General features: G+C 42.5%; 1 protein-coding gene across 6 annotated transcripts in view; it reads right to left on the minus strand.

Moving 5' to 3' along the window:
• Positions 1-21,333, minus strand: part of TMEM94 (transmembrane protein 94) — a 42,892-nt gene continuing 21,559 nt past the window's right edge. For 3 of the 6 annotated variants that reach the window (XM_075177857.1, XM_075177859.1, XM_075177858.1), the window contains 23 exons: positions 20,369-20,485; positions 19,911-19,967; positions 19,622-19,729; positions 18,770-18,934; positions 18,493-18,672; positions 18,019-18,313; positions 16,762-16,935; positions 16,463-16,565; positions 15,992-16,209; positions 15,585-15,760; positions 15,358-15,496; positions 13,644-13,759; positions 13,451-13,550; positions 13,264-13,372; positions 7,912-8,101; positions 7,367-7,444; positions 6,805-6,890; positions 5,403-5,484; positions 1,921-2,069; positions 1,721-1,815; positions 1,542-1,635; positions 1,287-1,457; positions 1-697 (listed from right to left, as the gene is read on the minus strand). In XM_075177857.1, coding sequence (XP_075033958.1) covers positions 625-697; positions 1,287-1,457; positions 1,542-1,635; positions 1,721-1,815; positions 1,921-2,069; positions 5,403-5,484; positions 6,805-6,890; positions 7,367-7,444; positions 7,912-8,101; positions 13,264-13,372; positions 13,451-13,550; positions 13,644-13,759; positions 15,358-15,496; positions 15,585-15,760; positions 15,992-16,209; positions 16,463-16,565; positions 16,762-16,935; positions 18,019-18,313; positions 18,493-18,672; positions 18,770-18,934; positions 19,622-19,729; positions 19,911-19,967; positions 20,369-20,485 — 3,075 coding nt within the window. In that variant the 3' untranslated portion in view covers positions 1-624. The remainder of the gene's footprint in view (positions 698-1,286; positions 1,458-1,541; positions 1,636-1,720; positions 1,816-1,920; positions 2,070-5,402; positions 5,485-6,804; positions 6,891-7,366; positions 7,445-7,911; positions 8,102-13,263; positions 13,373-13,450; positions 13,551-13,643; positions 13,760-15,357; positions 15,497-15,584; positions 15,761-15,991; positions 16,210-16,462; positions 16,566-16,761; positions 16,936-18,018; positions 18,314-18,492; positions 18,673-18,769; positions 18,935-19,621; positions 19,730-19,910; positions 19,968-20,368; positions 20,486-21,333) is intronic. The other 3 variants (XM_075177862.1, XM_075177860.1, XM_075177861.1) reach the window with 3 other exon arrangements.

Below are 21,333 nucleotides of genomic sequence, written 5' to 3' on the forward strand. Positions count from 1 at the left end.
CACAATTTGGATACCTTTTATAAATATTAACACAAACCATTTTGTGGTAAATCTTCACAGGTAGCTGAACCCTAATTACATATATGTTTTATTTACACATTTTAGTAAAAATCACAATTCCCTAAATCTCTTCATAGAAAATATACAACATTGAAAAGAAAAAAAAACACCTTTCCATTTATTCTGTGCCCATCTGCAGTGTGGCACAGTCCAGTGGTTCAAAGGACATCAGCGATTTCCATGCCAATTAAGCCATGCACATGGCACAGAAGGACAGAGCTTTGTGCCAGCAGGGATAAACATTCATGATGTGTTAAGGAGGGGTAAAAAACGTGATCGCCCTCACCCCATATATTAGTGCAGAGAGGAGGGAGTCTACAAAGGGAGAAATGACGGCGTAGGTTCTCCAGCTGCTAATTGTATGTAAACAGGCAGGGAGACTGTGGAGGCACAGGAGGTGCGGGAAGGAGGCACTGGTGGTGACAGCTGGCTTTGGGGAGATATACAGAGCTATGTCAGCAGCATCCCTCCCAATGGGAACATTGAGATTAAACTATACCAGGTCTGTCTGCCTCCCCCTCGTTCAGATGCTGAGGGAACAATACACCCCACAATACACAGCCATCAAAATGGAGAGTTCATGCCGAGTTTGGTTTCAAACTGAAGCTTCTGTCGCTTTTGGTAACGGACTCGAACCCTAAAAAGAAAGAAAACGGAACTTTTAGAATTTTAAAAAGTTAGCGCATATTGTTCATATTAGTCACATCTGATTCGTGCGGTTAGAAAAACAGTAGAAACTAGGGATCACTGAGCACTAATGCTTTCAATTAGTTAATTAATTAAACCTAATCAGGCTTTCCCACAGCCTTCAAATCTTTAGACATTCTCTAAATGCCCATCTCTTGTTTAAAGCTTACCTTATCCCTGATGATATTATTCACCCTCACAACTATCCCAATCTCCACTCTAAGCCACACTCGCTCCTCTTGTCTCAGCTGTGCCCTCTTACACTTAGAATGTAAGCTCCCTCATATGCAGGGCCCTTCATACCCTTTGATTTCATGTCTACATTTATTCTGTCTGCCTTGTATGTCCTTGTTTTATGTATGTACTGTTTTCCCCACTGTACAGAGCTGTGGAGCACTGTGGCACCTTACAAATCTACTATAATAATAATCATGTAACAGTTTTTCATTTTGTGCAGACCAATAAGCCTACAGACTAAACGTGGACCATAATGAAACAATTTCATAGGGAACAAGAATGTGCAGCAAGTCTACTCATACCTGATCTCATGCAACTTGACAATCTCATTGATAATAAGGACAAAAAAGAGGGAGAGTGGCCCGAGCAGCCATGACAAGAGGGGTATGTCCCACAGGTGGAAAGTGAGAGGCGCGTCTGTGTTTGTCCAGAGCTGCAGATCTAAGGCTGTCTGTAGTCCTTGTGCTATAAGCCTAGGAGACAATATGAAACATAAGTGGGAGTGACAGATATAGGCCGATCGTGTTAAATATTCTATATATGAGCCCAATACTCACAACACAGGGAGAGTCACACTCCACCACACATTACTGAAGGGGTTTCTCTTCCACAGTGGCTTCGATCGATGGACATGACTGACAGAGATAAAAACTGGGAAGAGAAAGAATATGATCAGTGTTTGACAGCAGAACATTTCTCTGTCATCCCACAAATTCTGACAGCAGCATTTGCTCACCTGTATGCAGGACAATGAGACAAGCACAAAACTTCTGACTTAACAACAGAGCCCCAGAAAAGGACCCAAACCAGTCAGGAGCCCCAGCAGAGTCACTGCAAGGAAATGAACAGGATAGATGACAATGCACAATGGAAATCGTAAGAATCCTCTGTTGTAAAATACAATTCCTGTGTCATTGCTGACAGTCTACCCCGTACCTGTACACTGCAATTCCAGAACAGTTGGTGGTGTTGCTGTGGGAGGAAATTTCACAAAACCTCTGCAGGGAGAACCAGAAGCAGGCCAGGCAGCAGAAAGAGGAAGGGAGGAACTTGAGCAGGAAACAAAGCAGGAAATAGTGCTGGGTCTGAGAGTGGAGAAAAGCATTATCACACAAGTGTAGCTTGTAGATACAGACAATATCCTACACGTAACCTGTTGAGAGCAGTAACTCAACTAGGTTTTTAAAAGTCAAATTGAACTCAACTACAGATGGAAGTATAACGTGTTTTTATTTAGAAATACAACATGCTGGAGTCCCAGCATTAATCAATGGGCTAAACTCTCAAGACACAAGAGGACTAACATTAGGAAGTCCTCTTTTACTGTCTAGATAAGAGAGTCTGGGCACAATTCCTAAACAATGGCAGAGTTGCCGGTGAGAACATTCTGAATCTCAGCATCTCTGACCCTCATGCGTTGAGATCTGATGCCTGGGATCCGTGCCATTCTCTTATACCGCTTTTATACTGCTGCCCCGGCAATATCCCGGGTTTTTCAAGCTGGGGCTCGGAGTGTCCCAGCTGAGAAACACCATTCATACTGCACTTTGGACCCAGGAATTTCCCGGGTTGACCCCATTCATACTGCACAAGTCTGTGCCCTGGCAATTTGTGCACTCCACCATCCACCATTTCTCCTAAACTCCTTCTCGAATCTTCCACGGGCTCCCACCGATGACATCATCCTCCAGAGACAGGCAGACAGCCAATCAGCTTGTTTTCTGTGCAACCCGGGTTTAAAAACCCGGGTTGCACCATTCATAGTGCAGGCAACCCGGGTCCGACCCGGGAATTACCCCTCGATAAATCCCGGGTTGAAGACCCGAGTTTTTAGACCCGGGATTTTTGACTTGTACCACTCATACTGCACCAAGACCCGGGTCGTTTGAGCTCGCCCCGGCAAAAACCCGGGATTTTGGTGCAGTATGAATGGGGTATTAGTTGCACACTGCAATTTTTACTAAGGGAATCATTCTGTAATAGCCATTTTAATAGTTAAACGAAAAAGGTGAATTATGCTCAACAATAATTTATTTTCCTCAAGATACTCCATAGCAGGTTAGTCCCTAATAGCTTTAGGTAGAGATAAGAAATTAGAAACATCCCCAGGTAGTATATAGTGCAGTTCCTCCGCTTCTAAACCCTTCTCTAGGTCAGCAGATGACATCACATCCTGTAGGTAAATGTCTGGTGAAGGTATTAATATATGACCATTTAGCTCCTTTGCAGAGATCCATTGTTGAGGTCCGAGCCCTACGTGCCCAAGTGGTTGCCACTGTCCTTCAGGGTTTCTAGAACCTTATGTCCATTTCTCTTGTATGCCTGTACAATGACTTCTCTAATCCATCTCAAAATGGTCTGTTTGGACCCAGGAAAGAATGTGCCCCATCCAAATCAGAATCACTAAGAGTTGTTCTGGGCTCCCAAATCCCTATGTTCTGGATAAGTACACATTGTTTGCGACAATGTCCAGGACCCACTGATCTTAAATAGTATGTGTGTCTATTTCACCTCATACTCTGTGATCCTGCTGCCCACGGGTGTTAGTGGGGGCTGACCCAGGCCACAGTCATTGTGAGGTCTTTTGACCGGATGTCCCACCTTTGAGCCTAAATGCTTGAAAAGGTTGTTTGTAAGCAGTGGTACCGCCTGGTCAGGCAGTAGGACTTACCCTCGGAAATATTGTGAATCATGGTGTCTAGTTTATCACCAAGTTGCAAAAAGCCTTCAAATGGGAGAGTTGCTAAGTTATTTTTAGGTTAAGCATCTGCTGCCCATGGATGCAGCCAGAGAATTCTTCTAGCTACCGCTGTTGAGGCCATAATTGTGGTTGAAATGATAATGGTATCCAACAATGCCTCATAAAAAGAAATCTGTTCCTCTTCGCATAACTGCAATGCTTTTTTTTTTTTTTTTTTTTTTTAAGCAAATACTGTTTTCTAATATTTTCCTGGACATCTGTATAAAGAGTCTCATCCCCGGTGGTAGTCAGTTAGTCAGTATAACAACACCGACTGTGAAGAGGCCGACATAATTACACCAAAGGTGTAATCCATGACAGGCTGATAACACAGACAGGTTGAAAACGACACTTAAACAGCTCCCTATGAAGGAACATCCCGGCAGGAAACAATGACGTCTGTTTCAAGTTCCTCACTGTCATTCACTGCTAATTTAAGCAGGCGCTGGCTGTACATTGCTCTTTACAAAGTCTACAACATTGTACAGCCAGCGCTTTCTTAAATTACCACCTTTACAGCCCGAATGACAGTGGGGGACTTGAAACGGACGTCATTGTAGCCTGCCGGGATGTTCCTTCATCGGAGCTGTTTAAGTGTCGTTTTCAACCTGTCAGTATTATCAGCCTGTCGTGGACTGCACCTTTGGTGTAATCATGTTGGCCTCTTCACAGTCGGTGTCGTTATAAGGTACCCCACCCCTCATCCCATAGTCTGAGTGCTCGATCCACTGAAGCCATAGCTAACTGATTTCATAGTAGCTCCAGAGGCAATATAGAGGTTTTCTCATGCATCAGGTAGTAAAGGATTTCATTAATAATGAATGGGATCAAGTGTGTCTAACCACAACAGATTAGAACGCATGTATCCCTTCAGGGATGAAGAGGCACAGAAATGATGGAGATCAGTTCCAAAAGTGTAGGCAGCAATATCCAGTTTATCGGCCAGAGCCACTATTTCTTTAGAAGACGATGGTCTTGTAAGAGATCCTATGGACTGGAAAATGGAAAGTTCTTTTAAAAAGCGTCACTTCTTTTACAACGATCCTCAAAGAAGGGTATTAAAGATTGATGCGTCATTCATCCCCATAGATTTATACATTTGACCGAATAGAATCTCCACATTATAAACATTAAATAGACGGAGCTCTTTTTAATTTCCCACAAAGCACTATGGGAGGTTTCATCCATATCCTTTAAGGAGTCCAGTTCTTACTGTTTGGGACCTTGTTCTCTTCACCCCCTGAATAGCACATAAATCTTCTCTGGTTACAAATAGTCAAGGAGATGCTGCAATAGTTGTTCCGAGGTGCTGCCTGATCCCGATCATCCAAGTACTTACTTCTTGCATCGCTTTTGCAACCAAAGGTAGCAACTAGCGGTCACCAGGTAGCCAGACCTCCTCATCAGCACGCACCACCAGCAGGGCATCATCGGGACACTTCAAGCAGGTACACATTAAAAACCACAAACTACTACCTGCCCTCTCTAACTTCAGCTAGGGACAGGAGAAGACCCAGAGGGGTAAGAGGAGCCGCACTATATAATACCTGGGGGGTGTTTGTAATTTCAAGTGGCAAAGTAAAGCTAAAAGGACAACAACTCACTGTAATGGCTGCCATAGAAGAGGAAAATCTAATAACATAATGGACAATGAATGTTTTTTCTGCCTTGTATTTACCTTTCTGGGTATAGAGTGGAGGTTTTTTCCAGTTGCTACAGTCATTATGGAGTTGTCAGCTGGCTTTCCAAGCAGCGAGGCACTACAGTGCATCAATAAAACCGGGTTATTCTCTATAATTTACAATTCGCCACAAAAGGTCTGCAGTGTCATTTACAGCAGTATACAATAAACAACAACAAAAAACACAAAAAAAAAACAAAATAATAGTAAGACCAGACGTCTACTTAACACATAATACACAGATAATGTGGTAATGCAGATCAAGCTATTTACGGGACAATAAATGAGAGTGATGGTAATGTCCAATGTGAAGTAAGCCTGGGCTCAGGAGAACAAGGCTAGGGAAGCAGGCCGAGAGGTACAGAGGGTAATGTAATAGTAGAAGAAAAACACAACGATGAATAAAAGAAAAAAAAAAAAGAAGTTGGTGACTAAAGAGTCTAATAGAAAACGTACAATCATACTGCAATACAATCTCATTTGCTGCTGAAGCATTTCTCCAAACACTGCTATATCCTTTTTTGTTTGTTTTTGCTCAATATCAAATGACCCAATAACAGCAATCTACATATAGAACTCCATCAACAGAGGTCATTGCTTAATTGTTACTATTCAATTTGGGAACTGAAACCCTTCCTTACTTGGAGGACACGCTACTTCTCAGCATGGATATTCTCATAGCACAGCTCCACGTCTTCAGAGGTAAAATCAGTGGTGTTATGGCTTCCTTGACCTAGAACACATTTCCAGCCTGTATGATTTTACCAGTAGCGGTAGAGGACATCGCAGGCTGCATGTGGAATTACTGCATCATAAACAGTGGTACATCTGCAATTCCTACAGACCAGGTAGGTCATGGACTGTGTAGTTTTAGCCAGATGTACTCATTATCAATTCCCTTGTACAAAGTAGACAACCACATGCCGATGCAATTACTTCTCAGAACATGAACAAATCAAACGAAGGGCCCGGCCTGTTCAGTGAGAAGCGCACTCTATACCAGTGACGTTCTCTGTCCTCCAGTGAAAAGCACCATATTTATAATGCAATCTCTAGGTACATAAATGTAAGTATTAGCCAGCGCTTCAGTCATCAAAATCTTGTATATGATCCGCTATCATTAAATCTGTGCAAGTGTTAGTCCCATGCCAAATCTCACTGTGGGATTGGATTTAAGAAACTTCCACTGGTGATTTTACATACACACGATGTGCAGATTACTAAGGACTTCTGTCCCAAACCAGAGCCAAAAAAATACACAGGTGAAAATAAGGAAATGATAGAAAAATAAAAAGTACCATAAAGCTATTCTGCATTACGCCAAACAGTGTGACAGGTCATCTGTAATGTTCCAGAGACATCTCATTCATACAGTCACAGGCGCCTCACACAGTCTCACCTGAGTAACGGGTAACAGAAGCAGGACAACCATAGGATATCTGTAGTGCTGAGGAAGGGAGGTAGTTGGAGCAGACAGGACAGAAACTGAGGGAAAAGAAAAATAGAAATTTAGAATATGGAGATGTGGTGATCATATCTGGTCACTTACATTTTCTGATATACACATTTTATCCCAAATAATCTTTTATAATATGTGGCATTAACATGTAAAACACACTCAAATATTTCCTTATATCTGGTGAGTGATGACATCATCACTTATATTTGGGAAGTAGTGATGTCACTATGACTCGCTTTGGAAGTGTTCTATGATGGACCTGTCAGTTAAGGAAAAACAAACATGCAGTCCATGATTTATAGGATCACAAAACTCCATTATTCCCATCATCATATAGTTGAGAAACAAATCCTAATTGTAATTCCATGCAATGTTTTTCAAAAAATGCCCTTTTCTTTTTTTTTATAGGTCAGCAGACATATACTTTCCCTTATCAGCTACTCAACATCTTTCAAGCTAAAACGTCCACTTAGCAATACTCTTTAGATTTCGCGGAACTCACCTGCACAATGACCAGTGTCAGCTGGCACTGGAGCAAGAAAAGAAAGCATTTCCTAATACCATATGTCGCATGACGAGCCTGGAGAGTATATAAAGAAAAATGAGGTGACAAAACAGCAACAAAAATCAGAGAGCAGTAGCCAAAACTAGACTTTGGGAACCGGCGGCTGAGGCAGGGAAATGCAGACAGATTCTTAAAGATGTATGAGAAATATAGGTTACAGAGAAGGCTAAGTATGGTCACATAAGTAAATGGGAGAGGTGGTAGATACATATATTGTAAGGACAGAAATTGGCCAAAGAGCATGCAGAGGGGAGAATTCAATTACTACCCTATCGGAGCCTCACGGGATGTTAAGGCACTAAAACATTGCTGATTTTTGCTTACACCTCACAGAGCTCTGCAATTTGGCAACATTGGTGTTTATACAACCTGGACACAGAACCAGCCACTATGTGTACTGATCAGATCTTCCCGTGTACGGGCAACACTGAAATACTGGCCAAATGCCCAGCATCACTAGTTGTGCCAGTCAAACCACTGACCTGTTCGATGAGACGGATGATGCTGACACTCTCCTCCCTCCGAAAGGACAAAGAGCAAGGCAGGCTGTTGAGAGCAGCTGAGAGGTGCAAAGGAGAGAGTTCCTCTGAGGCGTTCGTCCTTAAAGAACTGCTCACATAGCCAAACATTTCCCAGGAACAGCGTGACGGGTACAATGGGTCCAGAGAAATACTATGGAAAAGATCAAAAACAGATAATCATCATTTATTTGTAAGGCGCCACAAATTCCATAGCGCCAGTCAGCACACAAAATACATGGGTACTAACAAATAAACATAATAACAAAGCGTAGTGCAAATACAACGTACAAATCTACAAGAACAAATTCCGGAAAATCATAACATTCACACAAATTGTAAATTAACATAAAAACATATCAGGCACATTAAGTGAAATCAGAGACATCTTCAGTATATGGCGATACTTCACTTTTATTTCTGAAGTGCAAAGTACTGATATATATATATAGAATGCAATAATATAGGTAAATACTCCATTTACGGTGTGGGGAAGTACTTTCCAACTAAATGTCCATGGACAAGATGAAGCCCCTATTAGTACTGCATAGTATTGCTATATGAAGACTATGTGCAAAAGTGATGATAACATATCTACACACTCCTGTATATAATATGTATATAATGGATATGTTCTGACAATTCCATCATCAAAGTTCATGTGCACAAAATTTTAAATAGTTCTTAACAACGGGATAGGTGGGAGCAGCATGTCAAAAAGACGGAAAGAAGAGAGTAACAGTTAGATATAAGATGAGGGAAGATATGTGTGAAGAATGTGCTACAGAAAGATAATGAAGACATGGTGTTCACCTGCAAACAACATTTATTAAAGTTGCCTGAACATTTATTCATTCATTCATTCAACTTTTACAAAATATATTACTTTACTTTCTGGCTTTTGTGATGTTGGCCAAGGACTTTATTTTATACAGGGGGCCACAATAAGATAGACTTGGTGGACTGATTGAGGGCGATAAAAGAAAAGTCGTCCTCTTATATACAACGTTTTCAACAGTTTCACAAAGTAATAAAATATGTTAGAAATTATGTTGCATACTAATAAAGCACAACATTAGATATTACTTATCTACACCCACATATTCTAAGGGAGTTAAGTTCAGCAATGGATAGACCATTATTTCTTATAGGAAGTATGTAAAGAAAAAACAACAACACATAACACAGTGTGGATTAATGAAGGGGGCCACTTTTGCCAAACCTGATTACTTTTTATGACAAACTGGATCTTGTTAGTGCAGTGGAAGTGATCTATCTGGATTGTTCAGAAGCCAAATAACAGACCGGTAAACAAAATGAAAAGAAAAATTATCTACATGGGTAGGTAACAGGCTTAAGGATTGAAAGCGGATCATTGTTACAAATGAAACAAATTTAGACTAGCTCACATTGTTAGTGAGGTACCACACATATCAGTATAGAGACCTGTTAATATTTTCATAATGATCTTGAGAATGGCCTAGAGGGCGTGCATGTCTAGTGTCCCCCATTGGATTTTGGGAAAAGTAGAAAAGCCAAATTTGTCTTTCATCATAATGGAGATCACTGGAACACTGGGAACATTCCAAAGCAGTCCGTAAGTGGGGGCACACTCAGAAGTCGCTGTGTGTAGCACCTGGGATACAAAACTGGCATGTTCACATGCAAAAACACTTTGTGAAGGTGTGCACTGAAGACCAGATAGCCATCCTGCACTGCTAAGCAGAGGCCACATGATGCACATGCATCACTCCCTGCAAGAAGGTCTGCAATTCACATAAACGTTTTCACTGAAAGAAAATGGAAAGGGCTCAGACCTGCACCTTCAAGGAATTAAGTTTTTACCCCCTTTCTAGACTGTCCTGCAAGAACTGGTCCAACCTGAAAGAAGAGTTAGGAAACACCTTCAATTCACTCCAGGATATGTAAATCTTCCAGACCCTATGGTAAGTCCTGGCTGAAACAAACAGGCTTGTGAATCTTGACCATAGTCTGAATCACCCTGTTGGAAAACCCCCTGGCCTTAAGAATCATGGCCTCAACAGCCATGCCATTAAAGACATCCGAGGTAAACTCTGGTAGAGGAAAGGGCCCTGACTTATAGATATGGTAGGCGCCATGCTGGGCCCCCTGATATGCTTAGGATGTCAGTGTACCAAGACCTCCTGAGCCAACCCGGAGCCAAGAGAATAACCGTAACGCCCGCTCTCTAAATTCTTTAGCACCGTGAAAGCATACCTATGAGCGGGAACCGGTATATGAAATGCAAGGTCCATGGAGCAGACATGGTGTCCACTACACGCCTGCTGCTCCCTTGTCCTGGAGCCGAAATGCTTCACCTTGTGGTTAAATCTAGATGATATCATGTCGACCCCCTCTGACCACCAGCATTTGGAATATCTCCGGGTGAAGAGACAATCCCCGGATTAAGGTCCAGCCTGCTGAGGAAGGTGGCTTTCCAGTTATCTACCCCAGAGATGAAGACCGCTGAGATGGCCATAATGTACTGTTCCGCCCATAAAAAAATGTTGCCCATCTCCCTCATCGCCAGGTCAATCTTGGTGCTGAAGCACCACTGCCCCTCATCCTCATAGACTGGCTTTTGAGGTCACCAATTTTCAGTCCCAGATGGCGAACAGGCAATCCCTTTTGAGGTTGTAGCTCTTCAAGCACCAGCAGAACAAGACAAGTACCTCCATAGATAGTCTGCTTGGTAAAGAGATGGTGTGACTTTTTCCAATTCAAAATCAACTCAAAATGGAACAACCTAGAATGGATCTGTGCACCTTGTACTGCTTCGAAGGTGGAGATCATCTTTCCCAGGACCTTCATGCACAGATGAACCAAAATCTGTCTGTGAGCTAACAGGGACTTCACCAGTCCCAGGAGCGAGAGGATGTTGCCCAGTAAGATCTTCCTCTGGGAAGGGGTCAGGTTGGATTTCCTGTAATCCAGCCGTAAGTCTCTAACACCTGGGCTGTCTCCTGAACATGTGACTGAAGCAAGGCCAGGAAGTTTGCCTTGATCATCAGATCGTTCAAATACAGAATGACTGTCATCCCTCTGGATCTGTGAAGGGGCACCATCACTGCCATGATCTTGTGAACCCTGTTGGCACTGTTGCTAGGCTGAAGAGCAAGGCCCAAAACTGATAATGATGAGACTAAACAGTGAATGTGAGAAAGCACTGGTGTCCCTCCCAGATTGAAACATGTACGTACACAGACTTGATGATCATGGACATCATGAATTCATCCTGTTCCATGCAGTTAATGACCGACCCAAGGACTCAATCTTGAACATATCTAACCTCAACTGCAGGTTTAGGGATTTCAGGTTCAGAGTAGATTGGAAGGAGCCATCCAACTTTTGGATCAGCAAGTACAGTTCTGGACTGTACAGGAGCACTCCGGTGTATGAAAGAGACTCCAGGGTCCTTTTGGACTCTGTCTGCCTCTCAGGTACAAAGCCAGAGGGCACGATTTTCCACAATAGCGGAGGCTGAAATTTTAGCCTCAATGAGTCCCATATCACTGGCGGCTTCCCCAAAACAACTCGGAGGCTTCCCGCATATGTTCCACCAGGGTGACCACCACCAATTAAGGTCTGTCAGACTCCAAACCCTCCACGAACTGCTCCGCCAATCTCTCCACCACCTTAGTGACTCAAGCTAAGTTGGGTCTGAGTGAGGTCCCGGACGTTGTGCAAACGGTTTTAAAGACGGCCCATAAAATATTCATATCCATGCTATCCATCCTGCAAGGTAGCAATGTTTGGAATCAGTACAGTGTTCGTTTTGGAGAAGCTGGCTATGGGAGAATCCAACCTGGGAGAGGACTCCCATTTTCCTCACTAGGCAGAGGATAAAGGGACTGCAATCTGCATGAGACTTGAAACCTATGGTCAGGTCTAATCCACACCTCCGTAAGCAGATCTTTCAACTGAGCACGAGCAGCGAACTGTCCGAAATCTCTGATTATCGCTGTTCTTGATCTCTAGTGTCTGCCTGACTGCACGCTTCTTGTAGAAATCCTTGACAAGATAAGAGGAAATCTCAGGGTCAAAACCCTCTGTCACTTCCCCCTCCTCCTGGGAAAATAAATCAAAATCAGACATCTCTAGAGTCTGGGGCACCGACGGAAGCATATGCTTACATGATCCAGAAGAGGATATCTGAACTAAACCCTGCAGTGACTTGGCTACTACTGGAGGCATGTGGTTACCGGGCACTACCTGCAACAGTAGTGGCCGGGTCCCCATATCAGAGGTGTGTCAGCGGCATGAGGAACCGATCACGGCACCTGCGCAGCCTAGTTCAGACATCCCCAGCTACGGCAGATAGATGGCTGTTAAGCAAAAGAAGATTGTCCGCCAAAAAGTAAAAGTACAAGCCATAGAAACTCGCCCACCTCCAGAGGGCCCTTAGAAAAAACTGAGGATTTAAAATAAGCTATTGAGGAAGAGGATCTTCAGTTTTATCGGCAATTCTGACAGTCCTCAATCTCCAGTCACTGCACTCTACACACCAGTGTTTTCCATTAGGATAAAGGGGACATCCACTACGCATAGAAGAAAGACTGTTTCCCTCTCAGAATACAAAAGGGTTCTTTACTGTACAAGTAGTCACACGTTGGGATTCTCTGCCAATGAAAGTAAAGTGCTTCAATCTTCAACGGGATTTAAAAGTGGATTAATAGCTTTCTTACCTCTAGCTAAAACTAATAGATTGCATTATTCAGGTGTCTGATGTAGGCAATTAATCTAATTGCCATTTTATGGGTTCAGATTTTTTCCCTACTGTGAGAAGTTAGGAACTGTCTAACTGAGGTTCTGTTTATATTACGATTAACTTGCTGGTCTTTTTTCCACCCTACCTATTCAGCTATATAATTCCTTATTTCGATACCTCTTGGATAGCAGACACAATTGTTCTGTGTATCCAACTGCAACAAAATATAACTTTGCCTGAAATATAAAAGAAAGAGCCAGAGAGATGCAACAATGCTGGAAGGTACAAACCAATAAATTAAAGTCATGTGCAGGTGGAGACCTGAGATGTAGTGACTCAGGATGATCATAGACAAGTGACATACAATATCTGACAACTGGGACAGAAATGCAGTGACCAGACACTGTGGAAAGAAAACGGAGAAAGGAAACTGGTGCATGACATTCATCAAGATAAGAAATGATATGGATCAAACACGTGATTCAAACAGAAGGTCAAAAGACTGTAATAGCTCTGACTCAACACACACAAGATAAAGGAAGTAACAGAGAGTGAGCTTAGAAATTAACGTAGGGAGGGCAGCTGACCTGATGTCGCTCTGTAAGAACAGGCCACTGTTCCTGATGCTGGCAGAACTTCCCATACAGCAGGTCGCCTCTCCATACTCCTGCATGATCTGGATCATCTCACACATGGCTAGGAAATAATAAAGTAGCATGAAAACACCCGCTAAGGCTTCCATCAGCTGTTTATACACTTCCCCACTTGACTCACTTTCTGAGGTACAGTCAGTAAAGAGTGGGACCAGCAAGGGAACATTATCAATGTTCTGCAGATGAGGTCTAACTTGGTGTATACCACGGGGCAGCTTCGCCTATAGCAGGGAAAGAGATTACAGAGAGTTATGGGCATTGGTAATACAATCTGTAACTACTAAGTACAATCATGAACAGGTAAAACCTCTTACTCGATTAGAATCTTCTAAGAAGCTGGGAACATCGCTGTCTGTAGGCTGGAAACTAATCATATCCGAGTGACCCTCTTCCTCCATGAGGAGCAGACCTTCAGCGTCCTCCCGGGAGGCTGAGGAGCAAGGGGTGAGGAGGGGTGACAAAAAACATGGAATGAGCGAGAAAGAGATGACAACACTGGAAGACGTAAATTCACATTTTAGAAGAAAAAAAGAAGAGGTGAAAGTGCAATATGGTTATCAAAGAAAGACCACACTTATGTTAGCAATAGAGGATGGTCATGAACAGAAAAATATAAAGGAACTGGAAAGGACGAGCATAGTACAGAGAGATCACAATTTAGTAAAACGGAACAAACAGGGAACCTGAACACTTCTAGAGTGTGTGATTTAGAATGGTTCAAATATATATATATTTTACACACACATACATATATATTTATAAATATACCAAGGAAGCACAACATTCAAATGTGAGAGATTTTTTTTGGACACCGACACCTTACTACTTATTTACTATTCATTCAAACCCAACGTGTTTTTATTTAATATTTAATACCTTTCGTATATGATCCTATCAGCAATTAAAGTAGGTCAGGACTTCACTAGATCACATTTCCACAGCCTATAAAGTTAGGAACATCTGAACTACTGGAGTTCTCCCACTTCTTTTGCTATAATGTCTTACTTGTACTAAGCAATGCCTATGCTCATTAACTGGAAATGTAATGCACATCAATCTGTTATTTTAATGAAAATAAGATAGCAGCATCTAGTAGGGTCACTTTTGAAAGCCAAAAAGGGGGATTTCTTCTTCTTATTAAAATCCTTCCTCATAAGCCTGAAACCTCTGAGCCAAATCTAGGGTTAACTCTTAAGTTTTCATTAATCGAGGCAGGACAAAGCAAGAATTGCAACCCCTCACTTAATAGATCATCATCACAAGAAGAGTGATTTATATGTTTCAATCTTGCAATCTTGGCTCTACATCACTGTAGAGCCAAGATTGAAACATATAAATAAAAACACACAAGAGAATAAACAGGGGCAGCCTGAGATAAAGGACAGAAAGTAATAAACAGCATCAGCCTAACAGTTTTAACACTATGGGCCTCATTCAGAGGATGCAAACTTGCATCTAGATAAACCATGTTACAATGCAAGGGGTGCAATTGCACTTTTTTTTTTTCATGCATTGAATGTACTGCCTGGTGTACAAATAACGTGACACTCTCTTTTTACACTGTGAGTTAAGAGTCCAGTTAGGTAAGATGTGCAATTGCACCGACTAGCTGGATTTACTCATAACTCTACATGACGCCCTATATCTCCATTTATGTAATGGCCCCTGTCAAAGTCAGCCCCAATCACACACATTGTCTCCATTTATCTAATGGCCCCTGTCAAAGTCAGCCCCAATCACACACATTGGGCAGAAGCATGGTGTTATATAAACAAAATTCACCATATGAAGAACCATATTTTGTTTATTTACAAATAAAGATGGGACATTAAGGGACACCCATGTTGTGACCTTATGGTTGTACTCCACTGAAGCAGAATTACTCAGTGCCCAGCTTGGTCTTCCCTGAAAGCACTTTGGGCATCACGTGTGTGGGTGAAGTACCTTGTCAATAATAGAAGATAAAGGCCGGGGCTGAAGGCCAAGTGAGGAAGCCATGACACAAGGGTTCTCCCTATTGTTTCTCACCCTGATGTAGATCATCCCGCAGAGACCCTGCATGGCTGGGGCTGGACGGAGGAACCTCAGAGCCTGGTCCATCACCATTTGGAGTCAGAGAAATATGACAGTTCCACCCAGTCTCAAGACCCATTTTCTCTGCAAACACCTGGGTACAGGAACATTAGTGTTACATGGCTCACAAGACTGAAACAGAACAGTGGATAATACCAACAGACACGTATGTTCCTCCTCACCTTGCTTCTGAGCTCGTCCTCCATAGAGAAGTACACAAACCGGATGCAGGCATTCACTAAACCATCTATGAGGCGCACAATGTCCAAACGAGCCTGATACTGTGAGGAGACCATGCCCATGAAGATCTGACCACTCATTGCCTGAGTGAAATCCTCTGCCACCTCACCAATACCTTCTGTGTTTATGCGGAGGGAAGAATAGAAAGATGGGGAAGAAATGTAAAATAGAAAGGGAAACCGAAAATCAAGGACACCAGGATGGTCAAATAACATGATGGGTGAGAATTAAAAGTAGGAGGACATTAAAAAAAAAAAAAAAGTAAGACACAGAATGTGAGAAAACACGTGGCCTAGGCAGCTTAGCTAATTTGAAAAGATTAATCAGAAAGAGCTGGCTGGACACTCACCATCAGAGCTCCAGCTATCATGCCGGCCAGTGTGTTTCAGTGGGATATTCCCACCAAGGTCACATGAAGCTAAAATGTTGTTGTGACCAGGAGCATGCAGGATCTCTATGCATTTGCCATGGAGCTGAGGGGACAACGAGTAGTGCATAGGCTTGTAGGAAAAAGCAGAGCAGTAACCAGACAAGCAAGCTCGCTGGTAGAAATCCAACACCTTCTTTCTGTAACATGTGAGACAAAAGAAAAATGAGCGAACAGTAAAAAGCAGAGGGAAAAACATGAAACAAAGGAGAGAGTGAGGAGGAAAATCTACTGTGAACTGTACAGAGTAAAGCTGGTTGAGGTGATTGGAGAACGAACAGGGGAAAGTAAAAACAAAACAAAAACAAGAGACATTGGAGCATGGGGCATTCTTATATTATGTTCTCATTGTTTGAGTCACCTGGGATTGGGAGACAATACTATGTAACGTACCTGTCAGACCCAGAGAGCGGGTAAATATCAGCTCCGTCCCAGAAATCTGTACAGGCTTCAAGGATAATGTCAGCTGTTCCATGGGATAGCATCTGCTCTGTGTCTGAGAGTTACAGGAAGAGGTAGACTTGTACGTATATACATAGATATAGAAACATGTAATGACACAGTGCAAGGATAAAATCTAGCAGCGCGTTAGGAATAAATTGAACACAGATTGAAATGACAGACCTAGCCAGGGGGATACATGTGACAAAACGTGTAGTTCCCAGGACTGAAAGATAACGTTAAAGACTTACTGGTGGTGACATCTCTGACAAAAAGGCTGATCATGTGACTGAGGGGCGGTCTGCGCTTGACACCACTTGGAAGCTTGGAGAGCAGCGTCTCCTTCACAGTCTCTTCACTTGGAAGGTGATACAGAGCAACATGATTCTTCAGTTTAAACAGGTCCTTGGCTCCAGGGGTGAATCCTAAACATGCAGATGAGAATGTTAAACTATGGAAGTGTGAAAAAGAGAATTTTTATACTAACTATTAACCCGTTTCTCTTTCATTTTATTTGGGGGACACTGCTACCATGGGTTTGTGAGAGTGGAGGTGGAGTTGGCACTTAGCAGGTTAACTTTGTTAATGTATCAAAGCTGACAAACCCCTCCCCTCTGCAACCCCCTGTAGCCTCTCTAGTCCAAGGATAAAGCCCCAAGGAAGGGGAGTCAACCAACCAGAGACCACACAGCAGAAGAGCAGAAGGGAGGTAACGCAGTGTCCCCCAGATGGAATCAGAGAAACGGATTTATCGTCAATATAAAAATCCTCTATTTCTCTCTCATCCTATCTGGGGGACACTGCTAGCATGGGGACGTTCTAAAACAGCCCCCATAAGGGAGGGACCGCTCTGACTGCCCAGCACGTAGAGCACTATGGCCAAAACTGGCGTCTGCTGACGCAAATACGCTGAATTCATAAAATTTGGTAAAAGTATGGACGGAGGACCACGTGGCTGCTCTGAACAACTGGTCAGCTGAGGACCCACTTTGTGCAGCCCAGGACGCCCCTATGCAGTCATAATTTCTCACATTGTCTATTGCAATTCCATTCTTACTGGTCTTCCCCTAACCAGACTTACAATCTATTTTGAATGCAGCGGCTAGACTAATGTTCCTATAAAAATGAAGGTAACAAAGCCATACAAAAAACGGCATCAGCACTCAACCCTTTCTCTTTTCTCAACTCGACCCCTCTGCTCTCGTCCACAATCCATTACCTGCTTCCATTAATCGTCATTGGAATTTATTTTAGATTGCTCCCAACATCCAATTCCCTACCTCATATAACAAGACTTTCCCCATGCCTACAAACCTTCAAATCATCCACTGACAACTCATCTCTTTAGGATGGCTTACGAAATTCGTAAGCTATTCTAACCTATTCTACCACCCCTCTACACAGTTCACTCCAACCTTACCTGTATTCATTCTAGGCTCAAACAACCTTCTAATCATTCTATGTGATAATAATAATAATAAAAAAAAAAAATATCAAACATTTCTCACCAATAAGTCTAGAGAAGTCACACAGTCCCCAAGGAATGTGTCCTGGCAGCACTGAGCAGTGGGTTTCATGAAGCGCAATGTGTCGCAGATGATCAGAGAAGCAGCAGAGTGTGTTGGTCACTCCAGGGTTACAGAGGTTGAGCAGCACATTAAGACCCAGGGGTTTCAAGGAGCTTAGATGGAGAGGCCAGTTAGACTCATCAAACTGAATGCTCTGCGGGTTTTGTTGGTCTTGGGACAAGCGGAGCATCTCTAGGTGACAGTCACATACGTAGTCATCCACCTCGCTGCTCAGCTGCAAGGTGACAAATACAGACAGTTACCAATATATCTAAGCGGAAAAAAAAGGAAAAAGAAAAAGACACACAAAACTTACAAAATGCGCACAAAGGAGTCAGATGGACAGTTCATATAATAGGAGAGCCTGCTAAGCAATGCAGTCAGAGCTGTAGTAAGACCTGTAGAATGCTCTACCTGTCCGCCAGTGTCTTGGCTGAAGCTGACATTAGACCCTGAGGCATGTTTGTTTCGGCTATGAGGCTTTCTCTGTGTATCAGTAGACTTAGTACTATCATTTGGGCGTTCCACATTCTCCTGTTCATTCACTAGTTGTACAACATCGGTGTCTGCCAACAAAGCTACCATCTCCTGGGGCTGTGGAGAAAATGAAAAAGAAATAAAACATTGGGGAAATGACACAATTTCAGAGGAAAGAAATGGACAAACAGAGAAAACAAAAAGGAGGTATCACCTCATCGTCCATCTCAGTCTGGCAGTAGGAACGGAGAGATAATTGATCCGTAAAATCATCGTGTCTTTCAGTGGCCTGGTCTACCTTACCACTAAAAAACAGGACTGTCTCTGGGCTGGGATTGGGCCAGGAGAGGACACCTTGCTTGTCCACACAGCAAATCACCTGCAAGAGAGATGTTTAACTCACTTAGGTCACCATGCGCTTGTAGTACAGCATCACACAACACAATGTGAAATAATATAAAGCAATATTAGTTAGACTGGAACATTTCAAAATCCCTCTAGGAACAATATATATCTCTTGCCATTCTTACAAACTCTGCCTACTTCTACTGTCAACTATCAATCAACTAGGTATTTATTTCCGTCTGCGCCTATTAATTTGTGAATTTTTTCTTGTCAATCATTAAGCTCTCACAAATCCTTGGCCCCTCAGATGATGGATGAATGCAGACTGAGCCCCAGGACACTTGACAGTAAAAGGCGGCTGGTATGGGTCAGTGAAGTTAGATGTGTAAGAACAGAATCTTAAATCATTCTAATATGTGCATGTTAGATTTTGGAGATGTTGTCTCTGTGAAGTTGGACACATGCACTGTGATACCGCACAAAACAAGAATGATGCTTGATAATAATCCAATTGCTAATATGATTGTTATGTGTCTGTACATTCAGTCATATTTCCAATACTCCCTCTGCTTAACCAAAGCGCCAACTGTGCTGATCTTATCAGACTTGGCTAACCAGGTGTGTGGCTGAAATGTACAGTGACTGTCACCCAGGCCATGAAAGAATCACCCCCCCTGTGGCCAGCTTAAGTTAAACGTGTACAACCAAAATTCATACTCACTGTGACAGATCCCAGGCCATGCAACAAGCTAGAAGTATATGCCAGAGTCTCACATTTCCCCGTAACGACACGCAGGAATTGAGAGCACACAGAGCGCAATATTTCCTGCTAAAGAGATCACATGGATGTCACCCTTAAAAATACAGAGTAAAAAAGGAAATTTGAAAAAAATAATGGGAGGAAAAGAATTTAAGACCATAAAAGGAGTATAGCAATCTGTTACAGGCAGAAAAGCAGAAGAGTCATCAGTGGCAACAATTGGAAGTCTGCTCCTTCCTTGCATACTTACCTGTGTAGATGCAATCTCTGTATAACTGCTTAGAGTATCCTCAGAAAACTTAGCCACCTGGGGGAGGTGAATGAAGACGTAAAGCATGCTGATTAAGTCACATCACAGACAAAGGACAACACAGAAAGCTAAAGAGTAACTGCACTCAAAAATGACTATGCCGAGTACAACTTACTGAAATAACTTACAGGCTGATACTTAAAACAGTACCTCCGTTTGAAATTGTTTGTTGAAACACTATTGTTGTAAACTGCACTGACTGTTTCCATAAGTACAGTTAAGAAAGGGCTCAACCTCCCTGTCAAAGGAAAGCAAAAGTGTCTTTCAGAGTTTTCAACAGATGATTTTAGGCTGAGGCTGAAGTCCTTTTTTTAATTATCACTGGTAATTCCAAGAAGTAGTACGCAGCATAATGATTTTAATTAGTCATCATTTTTGACTTATGTTACAACCCTTACCAGGGACGTAGGGCAGATTTTGTTCATTTGGGCTAGCACACGTGCTTCACACAGCGCAGTGACCAGGATCCACATAACAGGAAAAAGAAGAGGAAGGACTGGCAGCACTGCATTCACCTATACACCAGGAAGAGAAAACAATGTGACTAATCTGACACTATATATACATACACAAGTTGATCCAACATGAAAATCTACATATACCTTGACAAAGCGTGACAGGTATACAGCGGAGTGCACGTTATTGTTCTCTATTACCAACTAATTGACACTCTGGTTATCAGCTTTCAATAAACTTAAATGCAGACAGTCTGATATGCACATGAATAGAACAATAATGTCATGTTTATTATTTTACACTATTTATTTATTTTTATAAAGCATGTTCCACAAATCCGTATATTGAACTATCCTGACACCGTTTCCCCTCTCTGTAGTGTCTGGGATAGAGGAAGTTGGAGCGTTGTGAGCTTGGACCAGTCACTGACATTGGGTGTAGAACAGTGGTCAGTACATTTCTGACATTTGATCCATACAATTAAACACTTAGCTCCTCCCCCATAACAGTAACTTTACACTTGGAGGATAGTTGGTACATATTTATCATGAACTTGTTGATGTTCGCATAAAATGCAAAAAGAGGATTTGTATACTCACGTTAAATCCGTTTCTCTGATTCCATCTGGGGGACACTGCTACCATGGAGTTGTGTGAGGGGAGTGGAGTTTGGCACTTAACTAGTTAACATTGTTAATGTATGCTGCTGACAAACCCCTACCCTCCTTAACCTCCCCTGTAGCCTCTTCAGTGTAAAGTATAAAGCCCCAAGGAAGGGGAGTCAACCAACCAGAGACCAAACGGCAGAAGAGCAGAAGGGAGGGAACGCAGTGTCCCCCAGATGGAATCAGAGAAATGGATTTATGGAGAGTATAAAAATCTTATATTCCTATCTGGGGGACACTGCT

Source organism: Mixophyes fleayi, chromosome 6, assembly GCF_038048845.1.
Source record: "Mixophyes fleayi isolate aMixFle1 chromosome 6, aMixFle1.hap1, whole genome shotgun sequence".
NCBI lineage: Eukaryota > Metazoa > Chordata > Amphibia > Anura > Limnodynastidae > Mixophyes > Mixophyes fleayi.